Below are 21,714 nucleotides of genomic sequence, written 5' to 3' on the forward strand. Positions count from 1 at the left end.
CAGTGAAAATGCAGCAAAATGTGAACAAAGTAAAGAGGACAGGCATAACAAGAGGAAACCGATGAGCAAAATACAGATTACATATTTTAAACCTCGTTGAGAGGAAAATGAAATGCCAAGAACGGTAAAGCTGTAACACCGGGTCCTGAATTACCTGAACAGTGCAATGCCAGTAATTCAGACTGCATTATTTATGCATTATTTTACTGGTCAACTCGTAATGAGGCCCTACGTGGTTATAGCCAAGACCAGACCCCTTTACGCTGATGCATGTCTTTTTGCCAATGTAGCCTGCAGATAGGTTTGTGTCTACTGACGCTTGCGTGAAATGATGGAGCGCGCTCTGGATTCAGATATGAAGCCTACCTTCAGAGGCTGCTCGTGCACGATGTCCATGAACCCATCGTCTTTGTTGGGCGAGAACACCAAGGAAGAGCGGCGCATGAACATAGGGCTACCGCTGTCCAGCTCCCGGTCTTCCTTCTCCGGGGTGACACACTGGGAACGAAAGATGAGCGAAAGCAAATTAAAAATAGCACCAACCGGCTGTGTAACGTCAATTGTGAAACGACCAATGGAAATGGTTTTCGGTGGGAAACGAAGAAGCACATATTAGAAGTTAGAAACAAACAAATGTAAAGTGAAATCGACTATGTAGGACACATACGATGAAAAGACTTACTCTTCATACTTACCATGAGGGCAGGTGCTGAATTTGGTCTTTGGGCAAAACTGTCCTTCTGGTCCTCGAATGAGCAATGGCGGAATCGTGGAATCGGACGTGAAGAAGGCTTCTTAAATATAAAAACCTCCTGTAGAAATCACAGACAATCCATGTTACTAAACAGTGGATCCAATAGTACAAACTCTGCACGTTTTATTTATATATACATTTAGCTTCCAACGCCTTTCACGTTTCCAAACCAGCACTTAAATAACACTTCAACTTTAATTACAAAAATTTTTGTCTGGGATATATTACGGACATCAAGAAGACTACATCAAGACATCAATCAGTTGATTTATGTTGAAACTAAGTAATTACTGTGGGTGAGGGCGATGAGACAGATAAGGAAACAGAGGAGTAGCCCAAAATGATTACACTACATGACCCATCTAAAGAAAATAGCTTGAAAAAATATGAATAAAAGGCAGGAAACTGAAACAGACTTCGTCATGTCTAGTTTAATAAGTAACAAAATGCAAATTTCTAGGAGAAGCAGACGCCGGCCGTGACTTACATTTTCCTTGTCGCAAGGTGCTGGAGCCCTCTCTGTGAAATGAGAGAAATCAGGTGAATTGGAGATGTTTCTGAGGACAAGACTGGAGCCCAGCAGCGTGACCTGGAAAGAGCAAGCATTAGCAACCATTAAAGGTATTGTAGAACTCCTTGTAGGGCACAGAGACATGCTAAACTGTCACATGTACAGGCGTGTCGGAATAACAGAGAGAGGATGGAGATTTTTTAGCAGACTGTGAGCGCAGAACACAGGGCTGAGATCGGAACACATTTATTTGAGAAAGTCTCAGGTTCTGGAAGCTCCTACCATGTTTTACTAGTCATATGGTAATCTTTCTTAATTTCTAACCCACCTAAAACAATTGTTATATCATTGTTTAATGTATTTGATTGTTTCTACCTTGTCTCTTATATTAATATTATTTTTATTAGCTGTGCTCATTTTTATAAGATCTTCCGATTCTCCAATAGCAGATTACCTTTTTTATTTTGAAAATATTATTGATCTGTATTAGAGTGAAGGGGATCACACCACTGCATCAGGTGCAACAAAGCAGAGACAGAAAATGGGGCCATCACACTGCGACAGCGGGTAGCATTTATTTGAACTAAGAAGCGGAGGGTTTCATAGTCCATATATTTTCTGATCAGAAAACAATTGCTGCGTAACAACTGTGCACAATCGGGGGAAATTAAAATATGGGGGGGCTCACTGTGCAGTTTGGGGAGAGGGGAATATTTCTTGCTCGCGAGGCAAAGGCTACTGAGATTTTTTTAAATGTATTGCACTATGGGAAATCCTTCAGCAGTTGCATCACGTTCCATTTCCCGCCCAAGATGTGCATTTTTGAAGAAAATGCGGTAGATGTGGGCATTAAACCATTTCAACACAGATCTCTGTGGCGTGCAAGGTGTCTCCAAGCAAGTTAATAAACTTACCGGAAGGGAATTTATTCTTCTTATTGGGCACTTGCTGCTGAAAAATCAAGGGGGAGGCATTCATTAGTGAATTACCATCGACAACATGTTCATGCTTATTAAAGGGGTTTGATTATAACATAGGAGGTCACGCAGCAGACAAACCACATTCATCCTCTTTTTACAGTAATCCCACCCGACCAGCTACCATGAAGACAGTCATGGGCCTGAAAGAGCCCAGTGCCCCAAAAATAGGTCCTTGCAATGGAAGTAACTCGCTTCAGAGTAAGAGTTCACACTGCTGTCATCAGCCTTCTAGACTGCAGATGTGTGGGCGGGCATCGTTACGCCTAAATATTATCTGAGATGACTGGATTCTGATGTGTAATACAGAGAAACGACCAGTCTCGCTTTCCCAGACCTATTTAATATTTGCAAGTTCACCCTAATATTAAAATCCAATTAAAAAAAATAGCCATTTTGTTTTCCAAAAGGTCAACATGAGTAAAATTCCCACTAGCTAGGGCTAGGCTGCTTGTTGTGAGGATGTGGGACAGCGGCCAGAGTTGCCGACTCTGGAGCTTGGGCACCAGGTTCGAACCCAGGTTCGAGTCTCGGCGCCGGCGCAACATCCTGTGATTCTGGACAAATCACTTTATCTCCCAGTGCCCATGGACTGCGCCTGGATACCCTCACGGGTGATAAACTGTGCTATATAGATCTACAAACTTTAATTTAACAGGTCTTGATAGCAATCAGATACCTGTAAAGTGCGCTCATGGCATGAAAAAAAAGAGATTGGAAGAGCAGGCCCTGCAAACAGGGCCCCTGAGACCTATCACCCATGAGGGCCACATATGACCGTGTACTTTCTGAATGGCAGACACGACCTCTCAACCATGAGAGCCACAGAAGACAAATGCTACCCCAACATCAAGAAATCTTTTGCAAACATTAGCAGAAGAAAAGGGATGCTTACTCGTTGGCAACCGGTCCAGTTTCATTAAGTGCTGTTTCAAAACTGCAAGAGGAAAAAGAATGAGTTAAAGATGGCGTCGCATCACCTCTGGCAGCAAAATATATGTGGACACATTTAAGAGAAATGTGTAAGCCTGACTGTTGGGGTGATCCTTTTTGGTTTTAAAGTCTTCAGAAAATACAATACCGCTAAACTTTCCCATGCCTCTTTCCATTACATGGCTCACATATGAAACACGTGGACACAGACACACACAGACCCCCTTCTCTCGCTCTCTTATTGAGACAACAAATCTTCTGTTTTATTGTATAGAACGATAGGTCAGGTTTAGGTGTTGCCGGGCGTGGGAAAGCCTTCAAGAAGGGTAACTGTACCTCTTTCATTTGCTTATGTCTGTATTTGGTTGTCAAACTGGTACTAATGAAGTGAAATTGTTGGCCAGACAGTTTAAGCATTTGTAAAAATTACATATATTGAAGGAATACTACCCAAAAATGTGCTGCATTATGCTGCATAAATTGCCCTTTCCTGCTCCATGATTTATTGAACCCCGCCACATAATGTAGCGCTCCCCTGCCACAAATTCCAGCAGCCCTGTTAATATGTACATTTCAGGGCAACACAACCATACCCTTTCCATGAGTAACACAACAGACTGCGTGACACTCGTAAACACCGAACACAAAGGACACGCTGCAGGAGGTGTGCATAGGGCTCGCAAGGCCCGCTGCTGCCCTTACACAGTGTTTAGTGCACAGTCAATTTACACTGTGATTGTGTCAAGGGAGTGAATGCAAACCCTTTGTTACATGAAAAAGGCAGACCCTGGTGTGATCCTGGACACATTTGTGGTCCACAAAAACTCTTAACACACAAACAATAAATTACTGTTTTGTGGGCTGTATCTCCCCCTTCCAAATCCCTCACTTTTACACAACGTTTTAGCTCTGGCTTAACAGCACAGCTGTCTGCAAGACCTACTTACTGTTGCCAATTCTTTAAAATATACATAGAGTGGGCTCTGGCTGCACCCAGGAGTACTTTTTCCTTCACTACCATTGGTTGTTTTGTGTATCATTCCACTCCCTATAGTGTGCTCGCTTTGTTCTGCGGGAGGCACTATTTTACAGCTCTAAAGTACGCTTAATCACACAATAAATTCTTTATCTGTAGATGCATTCTATGCAGTAAGCAGTCATTCCACCGCCAAAAATTAAAAATGTCTCTGAACGTCGTGATATCCAACATTACTCATCACAGACTAGTTTCTAGTAGTTCAGATGTCCACCACCCAGGAGACGCCATTTGTAACGGTTCTACTGTTGTAACGGTTGTAACGGTTCTACTGGAATTTCATCTACGGTGTGCCTTTATAATTATGAAAAATTAAAACTGGTCACTTATTAATCTAAAAAAACAAAACACAAAAACTTTAAATCCTTCGTGCGAAGTGATAAAAAGAAGTCCGTCAGCAAAATCGAGTCTTCGGCCTTGGCAGGCCCCGCAGGGAGACACGTTTATGCCAACACCGCGGTGGTCTAGCCACAACGAATCAAACCCTGTCCCAGCTGTTCCAGATATGATCTGGGACGCAAACATGGCACAAAAAAACGATAATTGGCCCTTTTCAGATCTTCAGAAACCTTGAAAAAACAAACTAAGGTTGTGAATAAAAGGCCTCTCCAATAAAGGGCCTGAGCGTCCTTTCTAAGGGAGGTCGGGCGGTTGCCATGGCAGCAGGGTCAGGCCCGGCGCGCTCCACCTGTATGCAAATGTTGGGGCTGCAGGCCGCATATGCCCAATAGAGGCATCATGACCCCCCAGGCCCCCCCGCAGCTGTCTGCCGGGCCAGGAAGGGACAAGTGTGGCACCACAAAAGGGGGTGAGGCCCGAGGAGAAAGGAGCCATTCAGGCCCGAGGGAGGGGGGTCCTACGAGCAGCACGTGCAGCGTCCCCTCACCCCGCCCCCGCGGGCCGCGGCAGATGGGAAGCGTGCCCTACCCGCCAATTACCTCCAGCGCCAAGAAAAGAGGAAAAAAAAGATTATTACTCGAACAAAAGGGCTCTTTGGTCTGGTGGAATGCAAATCCCGCCCCTGGCCCGGCTTTTAAAAACTGTTTGGTAATTCTAGCTCCTAGAGTGGCAGAGGAATCCGGACAGATGCGCTTTGTGATTTTAGGCGGGAGTTTTGAATGGGTGCCTCGGTCGCCGCGGTGTGAGCCATCTGCCACAGCCCGTCTTTTGTCGGTGCCTGGAGGCCCCCGAGGGCTCCGATGTCATAAACTGGTCCAGCAGGTGCGGGGGCACCTGTCGGCTCCACTCACCTTCAACGAGGCTTTATTAGCTGAAGCCACGCCCTGTTTATACAATAATAACATGCTATGAGTGTCTTTCATACACACAATGCCAAGATTCTTGGCTCGCGACATTGTGAGTACGAGATTATGGAAATGTTCTTGCGCCTAGAAAAGGCATGAATGAACGATTAATTTAAAAGAACGGAGCAACGGATGTATATAGATTATCTTAGTTGTATAGGGAGCCTCTGACTTATTTTATAAATACATACATTTGTGATCATATATATGCCTAGTTGCCTCTTCAAACAGCTATCGATCTATCTATGAAAGTAATATCTGAAATCAACAGACGCTGCTAATAAATTCATTATACGAGGAACCAGTGCTAAAAATGCGCCTGGAGTTTATCAGTCACTTCCCCCGATGTACATACCTGCCAGGAAAAAGAATCAGAAATCATTTCCAGCTAATCAATCTAAATTTCCGCTAGAGCGGCCTCAAGGCGCTAAGATTAAGAGAGGTTGGCGGCGACACGATTTAATGCATACATCAATGTAAATAATAACCATATATACATTTCCTTTCATCGAGCACGTTTAAATCTGGCAGTAATCCAATTGAAAGTTTATGCATGTTTCTCAAACTGACATCATTTCCTTGCACAGCCATGACATGGAGTTCACTCTGGATGAAAAAGGCAAGCTAAGTCCTTTTGTGCGGCGTTCATGGAGCATGTGTGGGTGTGTTCTGCCGTGCACTCTCTGAAACGCATACTACTATTTCTAGCTAGCTGTGAGGGACACTTTTGGCAAGTGCAGCAGTGGAAAAAATGTAGCACCACCGTCGGTTGCCAAGCTGGGAGGTGATGAGAGCCATGTGTGAGGACCAGACGAAGACGTGCATCCAGTTCTCCAATCCGGCAATAGTGCACAAAGGCGAAGTGGTTTGCTAAGAGGCGCTACACAACAAGGCTGTTCTTCCAGACAGCCCGCACTAGACCCCGAACTGTGAGACCACCAAAATCCTTAAAAACAGAGGCAAGAGCACACAGTATGTCTGGCATAGCGCTAACAAACCGCACAGCAAACATTGACCGCTAGGCCAACTTTGATGTCCCATTAGGTGGGGTTCGGATTTTTCCCTGGCGTCACACAATTGTATCGTGGGTCCTCTGCAGTTGTGAACACGCAAACAGATTGCATCGCACAAATGTGAACAGTAAACATGGAGAAATCAATTTGCCGCGCCTAAAAATTCAAATTACGGGCGTCTGTATGAGCAGGGCCGGGCACGCAAGAACGAATCAGTTACACTTTAAAACTCTGGCCCAACCGCACAAAATATTCGTGTCTGTCTCGCCCATGTAAAGCCAGCGAGCTGTTTGCCCTCTCCAACAACACCTACAGGGCTTGGGCGTTGTGTACTCTGCGATAGGCTTGTGTAATCGCAAACCACAACTGAAACACACCCAGAGAAAAGCGCGCAACTTTCAAATTTCATAAACCAGGGTCACGGGAAATATCCTATTCCGGGGCTGGCCCGTTTTCCACATAACAATGGATTTACCGCATTTGCCACTTAATATTACCCTTCTGCATAATGTACAGATTTGGCTAAAACGGATCAAAAGTTACTAAAATCACAGCAATAAGTTTGCTATGCAGTGGGAAGCCCTGTTCAAATGCTGGCTGGCCACCTTCAATATTAAAGCTGCGACCCCTGGCACTGTCTGCGACCCCAGGCCTCAAGAGGTGGCAAAGCAGGGATCCGGGGGAGTTACCTGGGTTATTAAGCCTAGGATACGCTTTGGTGTAAGTGTGACTACAACCGTGAAACCTTTGTTCAGAGTTAACATTTGAAGTAATACTATCATGAAACACGCCACGCTGTGTCGCATAATTTGCCTTTTCTTGCCGCATAATTGCTGCAGCACAATTCCAGTGGCGGGTGCTCTAAAGCCCTGGCACCCACCTGCAGTACATGAGTGGCTGCTTCAAGTGCATTATTGAGGCCAAACTGGGCTACTTCAGGTTTCGCACAGACCCCTGTGGTGGACACACCTTATTGTTATTAGGGCTAACCCCTGGCAACTATTTTGATAGCCAAGAAGACAGCCACGCGACTGGAAGGGTTGGTGCAGTGACATGTCCCTAGGGATATTCTGAAAGGCAGTTGTTCGAATAGTGGCTGGACCACCTTGGTGTTTCATGCTTCCAATCTAGATAAAGTGAGTACGATTAAAGTGCGAAATACTGCCACTTCATTGGCCTAACCTCGGTCGTTTCTAAGTTATGCTTGGATGGGCTATACAGCGCCAAGCACACCCCGCGCAGGTATCTAGGAGCTATGGGCTCCTAAAACAGAGACGCAGACCAAGCCTAGAACCGAAAGGAGGAGGGAGATAAACAAAGCCAAGTCCAGAGCAGTTTCCTGAGCTTTTGTAAGTTAGTTGTGGAAGAGATATGTAGAGGAAAGGTGTTCCACTGGTGGGACGCAAGATACGAGAAGGAACGGCCATGCATTGTCATGCTTCTTCGTAAAGGGATTCGATGCTCGTACATGCAGACCACGCAGGCAAACCCAACAAGGCGCCATCTCTAAGTGAGAGGCGACACTGCAGGAAGCACTCACGTAACCCACGCATCCTCCCGACCAGAGCACTCAGAGAACAGTCGGGCCTTTGTACATATTAAAGCCCTCATCTGAACCGCGCGAACCAGGCCTGCTGAGCGTGTGCCCTGGCAGGCTTTGGGCATGGACAGCTGAGTGCAGGGTCTGAACAGCAATCAACCGACAGCTGCCCCTGCCACCACGCTGCAGCTGCCGAGGCTCATCCTGTGGCATAAAGCATCTGCGACCTCACAGCAACCTACCGATTAGCCGGCCCCTTCAAGCTACATCTGGGAGGCTAAGACACAGGCCCCAATGGGACAGCCCGCCAACACCAGACATTTGTGTGAAACTGCTTTTTACAAGCTTGTGACATGTCACTACAACCCACCTCCCCCAACAACACACAAAATAAACCCAATGCATTATGCCGACTTTTATGTGGGACTTTCAATAGAACGAAATATCGAAAAGCAAGTAGAGATTTTCTGCAACTTTATATATATCCCAGGTGCATAGATGTGGAGTTGAGAATAGTAACTCTATGCTTTCTCTTTACGCATTTACCTTTCAATATCTGTCCCTCGATATCCCGTCCACAATATTCCCATTCTTGATGTTCAGTATTGCAATCTTTGTTTAAGTAGTTCCATAGCATAAAGGCACCAGAACTATGCTTTACTGTCGCCTATTTTAATGGGAGTCCCTTTTTACCAATTTCTAAATCGCGACAAGCAGACCGGCCCTGCATGGACTGAAGACTCGCAGTTAACAGGTTAGGGTAAGTCTCTGTGGTAAGCCCATTAACCAATGACGCTCACTCTCTGGGCTGACTTTCACCCACACCGTGGTACTTTACTGACCGACAAAAGGTCTGAAACACTGAACTCCAGAACAGGGGTACAACCCACCGAACTATCTTAGGAACGAACAGAGATAAAACACAGGGCCACAGCAGGATTCGCTCTGTGTGGCAAGATGTATCGAGGAAGTAGGAATGCCACCACTGAACCTCTGGGTGGAGTGGGTGGGTGGAGAGAAGTTACACCACTTGTATATGTTTATAGTGCAAACAGTGCGGTTCCCAAATGTACAGGAGAAGAGGAAGCTGAGAACTGACTATGAAAGGAGTGACTGGTTAGATCAAACCTCGGGCACGTTTTACCCCCCCCCTGAAGACCCCCTCCCTAAAAAGTTATTACTTATATGATAGTGCAGTATGGCACCTGGGAAAGGGCTTCTCAAATGCACACTCAGCCCACCCTAATATCGTGCAAGGATGTCATGTAGGGGTCGCAGCTGCGACCCCTGCCTTGCCCCTTGCGACCCCCGACCTCAGAGATGGCAGCATCAGTGCCAGGAACACAGCGGCAGGTTGGGTCCCCACTCTCTTCTTCCTTTTTCGCATTTTTTATTACACTAATAGTGAATAATCTTTCATTAATCAATACTGGTGTAATAAAAATGTAGTACAATTAGCTGGAATGACCTTCCCTGTAGCGGAGGTAAGTAAATAATGCTTTTAATGTATGCTGTGCATGCTTGCGGGTGAGTGTGTGTAAGTGTGGATGGGTGTTTATGTGTAAGCATGTGTGACTGAAACTGAAGGTCAAGGGGTGTGTGATGTCACTGCTGATATCCTAGGCATTTTGGTGAATTGACATTCATGTGATCGTGTCCTTTAGGTGGTTGTAAAACGTGTAATCGGGCAGAAGGATGAATGTGTCACTTACGTTTCTTCAATATCCAGTGGGTCCAGTGGGCTGGGCGAATCCATGCAGAAACCTGCGCAGACAGACAAGTGCAACCTCAGAGTGGGTCAGAAACAGGAATCCACCCCATGCTATTCACTTTCAGCCACTCCCTGCAGCAGGGGCACAGCACATGGGGGGCTCACACCGGGTGCCAATGCAGAGGGCAACATGGCTAGCTAGGGACTAGGTGCCACCTTACAGGCTAACAACCCCATGCCATTCACTTTCACCCACTCCCTGCAGCAGGGGCACAGCACATGGGTGCCAATGCAGAGGGCAACAACATGGCTAACGAGGGACTAGGTGCCACCTTACAGGCTAACAACCCCATGCCATTCACTTTCAACCACTCCCTGCAGTGGGGGCACAGCACATGGGTGCCAATGTAGAGGGCAACAACATGGCTAGCTAGGGACTAGGTGCCACCTTACAGGCTAACAACCCCATGCCATTCACTTTCACCCACTCCCTGCAGCAGGGGCACAGCACATGGGTGCCAATGCAGAGGGCAACAACATGGCTAGCTAGGGACTAGGTGCCACCTTACAGGCTAACAACCCCATGCTATTCACTTTCAACCACTCCCTGCAGTGGGGGCACAGCACATGGGTGCCAATGTAGAGGGCAACAACATGGCTAGCTAGGGCTTGGTGCAACCTTACAGGCTAACAACACCATACCATTCACTTTCACCCACTCCCTGCAGCGGGGGCACAGCTCACAGAGGGGCCTCAGAAAGGGGCTGTCACACTAGGTGTTATTGAAGTGGGCAACAATAGGGCTACCCAGGTACTGGGTGCCACCTTATGGGGCAATAGACTTCATTCATTGCCACCCCAAAGAAGCAGCAGGGTGGATACATTTTTTGGCGCCTAGCAGGCATGCATGCACACATGATGGGCCACACCTCACAGGGCAGCAGCTGACTGCACTCACACATGCAAACTGGGTACCCCCTGCCCCCCCCCCCCCCCCCCCCCCCCGGACAGCAATGGCTACTGTTCTGTTAACACCTGGCCATCCGCAGTAATCCCAGGCAGTGCTGATATTAAGACACCAGTATAAAGTTCCAATGTAAAGGCTGTAAACACACGGTCAAGCGGGTTGTGCACCAAAGGGCACCGGGTAGCCCTCCAAAGTGTGCGATTGGCGTGACTGGCGCATGAAGGGGCTCACAGAAATCAACCTATTACTGCGGTGCTTATGAAGTAAACACGGGGTTAACAGCAAGGCTTCAGGCACGCATGCGCCGTGGCCGAGCCTGCCACGCCCAGGGTCAGCAGCAAGTTTTCCACCTCCAGATCTGAAGACACAATCTACACCGCCAGCCTCCGAGCCACAAACACACCCTGACGACACCCACTCTGCAACTTCCAACTATGACTCAAGGGGGCGTGCTCCCGGCTAATGGGATGCCGGAGATGTTTGACATACCTGCGAGGCCCCTGCAGGTACCTGCACCCATCACAGGTAACCTGTCTCTTGTCCCGTGCACACACCCCCCAGGGAAAGATGCATCGACGTCTCTGTGCTAACATCACTGGAGAGACTGTAGGCCTGCACTGTCTCTTGTCCCGTGCACACACACCCCAGGGAAAGATGCATCGACTCCTCTGTGCTAACATCACTGGAGAGACTGTAGGCCTGCACTGTCTCTTGTCCCGTGCACACACACCCCAGGGAACGATGCCTCGACTCCTCTGTGCTAACATCACTGGAGAGACTGTAGGCCTGCACTGTCTCTTGTCCCGTGCACACACACCCCAGGGAAAGATGCATCGACTCCTCTGTGCTAACATCACTGGAGAGACTGTAGGCCTGCACTGTCTCTTGTCCCGTGCACACACACCCCAGGGAACGATGCATCGACTCCTCTGTGCTAATATCACTGGAGAGACTGTAGGCCTGCACTGTCTCTTGTCCCGTGCACACACACCCCAGGGAAAGAAGCCTCGACTCCTCTGTGCTAACATCACTGGAGAGACTGTAGGCCTGCACTGTCTCTTGTCCCGTGCACACACCCCCCAGGGAAAGATGCCTCGACGTCTCTGTGCTAACATCACTGGAGAGACTGTAGGCCTGCACTGTCTCTTGTCCCGTGCACACACCCCCCAGGGAAAGATGCCTCGACTCCTCTGTGCTAACATCACTAGAGAGACTGTAGGCCTGCACTGTCTCTTGTCCCGTGCACACACACCCCAGGGAAAGATGCATCGACTCCTCTGTGCTAACATCACTGGAGAGACTGTAGGCCTGCACTGTCTCTTGTCCCGTGCACACACACACCCCAGGGAACGATGCTGCACTGTCTCTTGTCCCGTGCACACACACCCCAGGGAAAGATGCATCGACTCCTCTGTGCTAACATCACTGGAGAGACTGTAGGCCTGCACTGTCTCTTGTCCCGTGCACACACACCCCAGGGAAAGATGCATCGACTCCTCTGTGCTAACATCACTGGAGAGACTGTAGGCCTGCACTGTCTCTTGTCCCGTGCACACACACCCCAGGGAAAGATGCATCGACTCCTCTGTGCTAACATCACTGGAGAGACTGTAGGCCTGCACTGTCTCTTGTCCCGTGCACACACACACCCCAGGGAACGATGCCTCGACTCCTCTGTGCTAACATCACTGGAGAGACTGTAGGCCTGCACTGTCTCTTGTCCCGTGCACACACACCCCAGGGAAAGATGCATCGACTCCTCTGTGCTAACATCACTGGAGAGACTGTAGGCCTGCACTGTCTCTTGTCCCGTGCACACACACCCCAGGGAACGATGCATCGACTCCTCTGTGCTAACATCACTGGAGAGACTGTAGGCCTGCACTGTCTCTTGTCCCGTGCACACACACCCCAGGGAAAGATGCCTCGACTCCTCTGTGCTAACATCACTGGAGAGACTGTAGGCCTGCACTGTCTCTTGTCCCGTGCACACACCCCCCAGGGAAAGATGCATCGACGTCTCTGTGCTAACATCACTGGAGAGACTGTAGGCCTGCACTGTCTCTTGTCCCGTGCACACACACCCCAGGGAACGATGCCTCGACTCCTCTGTGCTAACATCACTAGAGAGACTGTAGGCCTGCACTGTCTCTTGTCCCGTGCACACACACCCCAGGGAAAGATGCATCGACTCCTCTGTGCTAACATCACTGGAGAGACTGTAGGCCTGCACTGTCTCTTGTCCCGTGCGCACACACACCCCAGGGAACGATGCCTCGACTCCTCTGTGCTAACATCACTGGAGAGACTGTAGGCCTGCAGCCAGTATCGGTGCAATGTAAGAAAGTGTAATGTCAACACCAAAGCAGATACCCCAACTCAGAGTGTGCTTCCGCTCGACAGAGCACCCACCAACATCAGCGAGCCATCTTAGATGTGTAGGTCCCAAAGCATGCACCGTGCCCCTGCTTTCCACCTTAGGGTGAAGTCCCTACAGCTACTGGGCAGGGGGTCCTGGGTCTGAAGCTGGCACCGTATGCCTCAAAGCTGAGGGACTGGGTTTAACCCTCGAGGAAATGGCCTGCTCTTGCAGGAAACAACACTAACAACTCTGAGGCATGAAGACATGCAGCACCAGAAGGATGCAACAAATAGACCCCCCGGGGCACTGCCAAGAGCGCACAGCCATGCAGCCTCTGCGCCCAGTCCAGGTGAGAGAAGTCAAGACGGGAGTCAGGTACTCACCTGAGTCGGAAGAGTCCGAAGAGGATGTGCGTGACAGCAACGAGCTCTCCCTCCGGAAGGGCATGGACGATCTCCTCTTTGGGGTGTCACTGAAAAAAAAAAGAGAAAATAGAAGGTCACTGAAAGCAAAAGTGGAGTCACTGAAAACAAGAGGAAGGCCCTGTCACTGAAAGCAAGATGCAAGAGAGGGTCACTAAAAGCAAGAAAGAAATAGAGGGTCACAGAAAGCAAGAGAAAATAGAGGGTCACTAAAAGCCAGAGCAGAGTCACTGAAAGCAAGAGGAAGGAGAGGGTCACAGAAAGCACGTGAGGAGAATGCCACAAAAAGCACGAGGAGCGTCAATGAAAGCACGTAAGGGGAGAGTCACTGAAAGCAACATGAGAGGGTCACTAAAACCAAGAGGAGAGCGTGTCACTGAAATAGGAGAGTTACTCAAAGGAGCAAGTGTCACTGAAAGCAACAGGAGGGAGAGTGTCACTGAAAGCGTGGGTATGGGTGGGGGGGGGGGGGGGTTTCCATTGCTCTTTAGGGCACCGGGTCAGGCAACAATGGCGCGGCCCAGCTCATCCCAACAATGCTCGGTGGAGCCAGCCCGGCTGTGGAGTCAAGTCCCAGCCCCGGGGGCCCAAGGCCACAGCTTTGTCGCAGACAAAAGGGGATGCGGAAGGCCGCCGGGAGGGATTATCGGTGCGAGATAACATCCTGCTGTGAATGTGATGGGTATCTACAGGGGCCTCTGCGCGAGCTCGGATGTGCGGTACAAGCGAGGCCAGTGCTGGGCCTTAGCCAGAGTGCCCAAAGAGCTTCCCACCGGAACCGGAAGCAGTGAGAACTCTATGCGTTCCACCGGCCATCCCAGCAATGCGCTCCACCCCGATAGTAATATACTGACTGGTAACCTTGCCTCTGGGGTGTCTGTGATTGCCAGCAGTCACAGTTCAGTGGGCTAATGCACTGTAGGGATCAGGTTTGACCCCACCCCAAGGTCAAAGGTTCAAGCCACAGAGGTCAAACTCAACCTGTCAGTCTCATGAGGACCATAAAAGAGTACCACTGACCTGTGCAACAGCACACACCTGTTTTACACCACTAAAGGGACTATGCGTAGTTGTAATGAGATGCATGAACCTATGCATCGGAACAAAGCCCATAACTGCTGATACTGGGACACAGAACCCGCCATGTTCGCATCCCTCCAGCCCACATCTGTTCTGCGGTCGAGCTTGGCCCATGTGATTGGGGGGAAGACACCACCTCCCGCCCCAGGGAGGAGGCATCCTTGTAGCCCCCATGGGTCTGGAGCTCTCCCTTCGGTCTGGAAGGTCAAATGTGGACGCGGCACCAGGCAGCCGGCTGGCTGCGCTTTTTGTATTTATTGATTATAATTGGCGCTTGGTACCGGTAGCTATCACTTCAGCAGAATAGACCTGCCATTGGTAGGAGTGAGTAACTTCCACCACCTTTACTAAACCCTGACACATCTTCGTTTTACTTTCCCCACAGCAGTCAAAGGGGCTAATTTATTTGGTTGCACCAGGGCTCATGGCATCCTCGCACACTACAGGCCCAATCACTATTTCTTGATCGAGAAATGCTCCCGTGTCCAACCCTGACCCTTCCAGAGAGCGGAGAGTCCGCCCCTGCACATAAAGGGGGTCTCTTACTAACACCCCAGCAGTCTCTCTCGATCCACTGGAGCATTATGTAAAGTGGGATTTGCGGGACATTCACAAAGGTTAAGTGTACCACTAATACATCTGAAGGGAAATCATTTATAAAGGGGAATCCCAAGAAGGATGGCAGAAGTGACCACTGAGCTCACTAGTGTTTCCACAAGGAGGCCTGATTACCCCAGCCAAGGTTGTCTGGTTAATTAGCAGCAGGGGGGGGCGATAGCACAGCTGAGCTGCCACGCCGGTAGCCTTCTCACCCTGCCAACCCCTTACTTAAAACCACAGACCCAGCATGGGCTTGTGCACATGTGAAGTAACATTACTGGAGTACTTCTTCGCGTACTCCTACATGCCGATGTGAATAGGCCACAACCACAAAACAAATAAGGTGTTAATTAAATGCAACTGGACTAGAGGTACTATTATTTAAGTCACTAAGAACCCACCCGCATTGCACACGTGCACCACAGACGTGTCAGGGCCGACGCACAAGGAGTACGTGTAATTGTACTCCTGCAGTGCTACTTCCAGTACTCATAATTGGGATAGTCATTCGGCCCTAGTGACTAGGCAGGGCTCTCGAGTTAACAAAAATGTGGATTACTCAACTGAAAATGGTACTCGTGTCCACCTTAAAAGGATGAGAGGCTGAATGGGCCCCACCGGAATTTGAAACTAAGACACAATGTCGAACACAGCTCACTACAGTGAATGCATCAGTGCGGTGAGCCACCAGGTATCCCTGGCTATGTACCACTTAGTCTCACCTGCAGATTGGTACAAAGCTACTACATACACGTTATCCTTCCAAGCGCCTTATTTTCTTACGATAACTTCCGAGGCTGATGATGTTGCATATTTTCCACGTTTTTATTTTTACATGTTTTAATCTGAAAAATCTGCATCATTGGAGAACTTTTTTTCTCGCACGGTACAGCAGGAAGACCTCCGCGGCGGGGGGTCATGAGTCCTGCAGCCTTGAACCAACATTCTCTTTAAAAAAAAACATTTTTTCCCTCTGATGAACCTTCAACCCTGGGCCAAGAGATTCGCACGTATGCACTTTGGTGCTAGCCAGACATGGGGGCGGGTTGGGCAACCCTCCAGGTATTATTGTCATTGCCCACCTCCGCCACAGGGGGGCGCCAAAGAAAGCGCTAACCCAGAGCTCCCTTTAAATGACAACACCCAAGCGAGTCAGCCAATGAACAGCGAGCAGATCAGCTATAGGAAGTGCAGATCCACAGCAGGAAACACTTTGGGCCCTGGGAAAATCAACAGTGGTGTGCTGCTGTCATGTGTATGTGTGTCTCAGGGTCGAGATAGGACTGAGAGGCTACATTTTAGGTTGTCAGAACACGTTTTGATACCGGTTGTCTCCAATTGTGTGATCTTGGACAGAGCAATCTTTGCTTTATCATCCATAATATTTTTATACACGCAATACTGCAACGTTTTAACGATCTTTGAATATATACACTGCATTACTTGTTATCTTTGGCTCCCCCCCCCCCCCCCCCACACCTATGAGCGTACTAATAAGTGTGATGGACAGAGCGTATGACTGCTCCCCTGGGCTCTCTCTGAGGTAGCTGCGTTCGCCTGGTCGCAGGGGAAACCGAGGAACGTGCCATCTGCGAGGCATTACGAAGCGACTTCCCAGGGTAGTTTTATCTTTACAAGGAAAACTTGGCATTCGCACTGTAGCAATGGAAGTGAATTCATCTCACACTTGCTCACAAGAAGATTTGATCTGGCTACATTTCGCTTTCCTGGCGTGGCCAAACCCTTATTGTCTCCAAATTATTCCTGCAGCGTGTTCGATTACACACATTCCCCCCCCTATTTATCAGGGAGTGCAGTGGTTGGTGTGTAACAGGTAGGTGTGGCGCCCTGTGCACGTGAAGGCGTCGGTGAGGACACTTGTACGGTTTGCTGGTCCCGAGCTGTGAACCCCCTCACAAAGCCCTTCCCCCAAGTGACAGCCTGTAATCTCTCTCATGGTAATGAGCGGGGTAGCCCGCCACCAGCACAGCTGTTGTGTCACAGCCCCCAGGCTCGCGCATACATCACCCGCGCCCTCCCCCCCCCCCCCCCCCATCCCTTCAAGCGGCTCAAGTGGCGTGGGGACTCCGTCTGGGAGCCCCAGGGCCATAATCCTCGGAAGATAAGACGGGATGCGGCGTCCCCCGATGGATCAGCGCAGCGCAGGCCGCCGGCGGGGCACCAGGAGAGAAATGAGCCGGGCACGGAAAGATCACTGGTGTAAAACAAAGGACAGCGTCACAACGCGTGACTGCAACACTCCCTAACCATTGGCAGAAGAGGGGGTGCAGCAGAGGAAGCCCCCGTCGCACCGCAGCTGGGAAATGACCACAGCACACATACAGCGGGTGGACTTCGCTCGTACACAGATCACTAGTGTAAAACAAAACACAGCCACAAGGTGAATGAATGGAATACTGCCCGCCCATAACCCTCAACAAAGAGGAGGGGGTGCCTGTCATCGCACTGCAGCTGGGCACGGACCTCAACACGCGCTGGCACGAGGTGCACTTCCTACCCCGCAAAGATCACTGGTGTAAAAACAAAAGACAGGTCCACAAGGTGTGAATCCACTACAACCTGAGCCTTAAGAGAAAAGAGGGGGAGCAAAACAAAACACTGATTCACAATGCGTGTGAATGCACTACCCCTGGGCCTTTACCCTTAGAAAAGAGGGGGTGCAGAAGGAACCTGCCATCCCACCGCAGCTGGGAAGTGACCACAGCACACAGGCTGCGATGCCCTCCTAGTAAAGATCACTGGTGTAAAAACAAAAGACAGGTCCACAAGGTGTGAATGCACTACCCCTGGGCCTTTACCCTTAGAAAAGAGGGGGTGCAGAAGGAGCCTGCCACCCCTCAGGATACGTGTACGGGCAGAGGCAGGACTTCCCCCGTAGCACAGACCCCCAGTGTAAAAACACAAGCGGTGGATATTCTACAACTGTGTAAATATGAAACACAACTTCGTCATCACGTACACGCCAAAGTTCACATTCAGGAGAGGTAGTAAAGGATTGGTGGCAGTGACCAGGTGTTCACAAAACACACCAACAGCAAGGCTGGTGAATGAATTGTGTGATGCACAAATAACTTAACAAGCACACATTCCAGCAATAAAATGTCGTGGACAGAAAGAGCTTCTCTGAGCAAATCTAATGTAGGGGCTCAATGCAGACCCAAATCTAAGGAGCAGGGGACTTCTACGCAGGTCATTGTGGGAGCTGCAGGGTGCGTGCAAGGCCTGATTTGCACACCCAAGAAGCAGTTTCCCTGGTGGGCCATGGACTCCGCAACCACCATCAGGAGCTACACAAAGAATACACGCCAGCACCGATGCAAACTAACAAAAACCGCAGGGCCCAGGACCAGGCCTAGTTATCAACAAACTCCAAAAGCGGGTACAGAGTTTGGGTGATGGTGGGTGTAGTGTCAGGGCAGTAGTTGCAGGGAGGAGGGGTGAAGACAGGACAGTGCAAAAGCAGGGTAGAGAGCAGAAAAAGTGGGGATGTTGCAAAGTTGGCGATGGCACCGTCCTTACCTGCCTAGACCGCCCAGCTTGTTGAGGTTGAGGGTCAGGTTGGAGACCGGGGACACGGCCCCTCCAGCATGGGCTCGGAAGAGACCCCTGGCCGCATGAGGGGCGCAGGACCCCCCGGCCACGTCCTGCCGGCTGCAAGGGCCGAAATCACTGAAGATCCGTTCAAAATCCATTTCGGCACAAAGACGCGAACCGCAAAAAAAAGTCTTGTGAAGTCTTCTTTCCAAATGAAAATAAATAAACAAAAGGATGCTGGGGGGGGGGGGGGGGGGGGGGAAGAGACTGCAGCTGGACGGGTCTTCAAAATTCAAAGTATATTGTGCAGAGGAGTAAAAGTGCAAAGCAGAGCAGCGGCGACACGAGCAGTAGGGCTCATGAAAGCTGGGGTATATATATACGAATATATAAGTTATTGCACAGAATAAATAAAATAAAGCGGGGAGGTTGCAGGGAGGAGAAGCCGAGAGGGCCGGATCTGGAGAGCTACATAAGTCGAGGAAAGGGAAATAAATAAATAGAAAAGCGAGGCCTGGACAGCAGGCCCGTGCGGCGTAGACTGCCTTCCTCAAGCCCGTGCCCCTTCTTCCTGTCCCTCCGCTTCCCTGTTATTTATATTCGAAAAATAACACGGGCCGGGGGCGGGGCCGGGCTCCATTGAGGGCGCTGAGATGGGCGGGGCCGAGGCTGCAAGGAGAGGCTTAGGGGAGCCAGCGCGCGCTGCGCTGTGGGGTCACAGAGGGGGAGGGCGGGATTTGAGAGACTGGCGGGAACAGGGAGAGCCAGTGATGTGCGAGAGGCTGAAGGGTTTTCAGGGCAGGGACTCGCACTGCATAAACAGGAAGTGCACAGAGAGCTGCAGGCTGTGACAACAGGGGTGCATAATGCACAGCTGCAACAGGCACTGACAGCAGGAGTGCATAATTTGTAGCCGCAAGGGGGCAAGGGGCACTGACAGCATTGGTGTATAATGCACAGCTGCAACACGCACTGACAGCAGAAGTGCATAATGTGCAACTTCTAGAGGCGGTGACACCTGGAGTGCATAATGTACAGGCGCAACAGGCACTGACAGTAGTGCATAATTTGCACAGGGTGGATACTGGCACTGGCAACAGGAGTGCTTAAACTACAGCTGCTAGGCGCACTGACAGCAGTGTATAGTCTAGATAGGGAGGCACAGGCACTGGCAACAGGAGTGCACACTGCACAGTGAACTGGAACCTCTGACAGCAGGAGTGCATAATGTACCGAGGTCAGGCACTGACAGCAGAGGTGCACAACTTATGGCGGGTGGCTACAGGCGCTGGCAGCAGAGGTGCATAATGCAACAGGCGTTCACACTGCACAGGGGTCTGCAGACACTAACACTGCAGCAATGCACACCGCACAATTGCAGAAGGGCACACAACACAAATGCTGTCTATGACAGAGTGCATACTGTCCCCTGTGGAGTAGTACACTTGCACAGCGGTTATGAACTGCTCGGGGAGCTCCAGAATTACTTCAGTCTTGGTGCACACGGCACTCGAAGAAGACTGCCTCTCTGCCAGGTGGAGTGCAAGGAGCTGCAGGCCCCGGTTGCATAGTGTACACTTTACATATGGGTGCAGGCTCTGGTACCCGGCCTGAAAAGGGTTAAGGGAGTGCTCACTGTGGATGCAGTTGCAGTCTCTGAAGACAGTGCACTCTGCCCAGAGGCCGCAGCATCCGACTGTAAGGGAGTGCACACTGTGGTTGCAGTCTCTGCCCGCCCTACATTCTGCACAGAGGCCGCAAACTCTGAGTGTAAGGGAGTGCACGCCACGCTGTGTGTGGTTTTAGTCTCTGACTGCAGGGGGTGCACAAGCATGGAGGCTGCAGTGTTCGATGGTAAGGGAGTGCACGCTGTGGTTTCAGTCTCTGCAGGCCGAACACTCTACTTAACAGAGGCCGCAGACTCTGAGTGTAAGGGAGTGCACGCCACGCTGTGTGTGGTTTTAGTCTCTGACTGCAGGGGGTGCACAAGCACGGAGGTGTTCGACTGTAAGGGAGTGCACGCTGTCGTTTCAGTCTCTGCAGGCCGAACACTCTTCTTAACAGAGGCCGCAAACTCTGAGTGTAAGGGAGTGCACGCCACGCTGTGTGTGGTTTTAGTCTCTGACTGCAGGGGGTGCACAAGCACGGAGGCTGCAGTGTTCGACTGTAAGGGAGTGCACGCTGTCGTTTCAGTCGATGCAGACCCTACATTCTGCACAGAGGCCGCAAACTCTGAGTGTAAGGGAGTGCACACAAAGGACTACAGTCTCTGCGGTCTATGCACTCTGCACAGAGGCCGCAACATTCGACTGTGTCGGAGTGCACGCCGTGGTTGCGGTCTCTGACTGCAGGGGGTGCACAAAGCACGGGGGCTGCAGTGTTAAACTGTAGTGGGAATCATATGGCACCCGAGGCTGCAAGCGACCTCTGCCATGGAGGGCACCGCGGTGCCAAGGGGAATCTTTAAACCCTCGCAGCGCTGTGCAGATTACACTGCGGCCCGGTGCATTTATACAAACTCGGCTTGCTGTGAACTGCACATCCGTCGCCCTATTAGTTCAACATCTTTCATGTAGACATCATGGCGGCCGGAGTGCTGCTCGCCTAGGAGGTAAAGATTGGGCCTAACCCACCCACCCTGCTGCGGGTCATTTGAGTGACCCCTCCTCCCAAGGAAACCGACATTTAGGGTACTGCAGGCCAGCCTCAAACGGGATTGGCGGAGCTTTACCTGCTCCTTGGCCCCACTATTCTCTATACATGCAGCAGGTCACATGTGTGTCAAAGGGCCCCACCCTTATTGCACCCCACTCTTCCCCTCTGTTTGACTTTACAATGTTTAGGATTCGCGGTCACTGCAACATTTTTATTTTTTGTACAGAAATTGCGGCCTGGGCTTCATTTTTAATAAGTATTGGCCAGGGATATTTGCTTCTTTGGTCCGCACAA

At 50.2% G+C, this 21,714-nt stretch overlaps 1 protein-coding gene across 2 annotated transcripts in view; it reads right to left on the minus strand.

The window, feature by feature from the left end:
* CDC25B (cell division cycle 25B) overlaps positions 1 to 19,348 on the minus strand; it is a 30,914-nt gene extending 11,566 nt beyond the window's left edge. The window contains exons 1-8 of one of the 2 annotated variants that reach the window (XM_085642698.1): positions 18,751 to 19,348; positions 13,492 to 13,580; positions 9,781 to 9,832; positions 3,138 to 3,179; positions 2,180 to 2,216; positions 1,242 to 1,343; positions 696 to 812; positions 367 to 498 (exon numbers count right to left, since the gene is read on the minus strand). In XM_085642698.1, the coding sequence (XP_085498824.1) occupies positions 367 to 498; positions 696 to 812; positions 1,242 to 1,343; positions 2,180 to 2,216; positions 3,138 to 3,179; positions 9,781 to 9,832; positions 13,492 to 13,580; positions 18,751 to 18,923 (744 nt within the window). In that variant the 5' untranslated portion in view covers positions 18,924 to 19,348. The remainder of the gene's footprint in view (positions 1 to 366; positions 499 to 695; positions 813 to 1,241; positions 1,344 to 2,179; positions 2,217 to 3,137; positions 3,180 to 9,780; positions 9,833 to 13,491; positions 13,581 to 18,750) is intronic. The other variant, XM_085642697.1, reaches the window with a different exon arrangement.
* Between the last annotated feature and the right edge of the window lie 2,366 nt (positions 19,349 to 21,714).

The sequence above is a fragment of the Triturus cristatus genome, chromosome 2_2 (genome assembly GCF_964204655.1).
Source record: "Triturus cristatus chromosome 2_2, aTriCri1.1, whole genome shotgun sequence".
Lineage (NCBI taxonomy): Eukaryota > Metazoa > Chordata > Amphibia > Caudata > Salamandridae > Triturus > Triturus cristatus.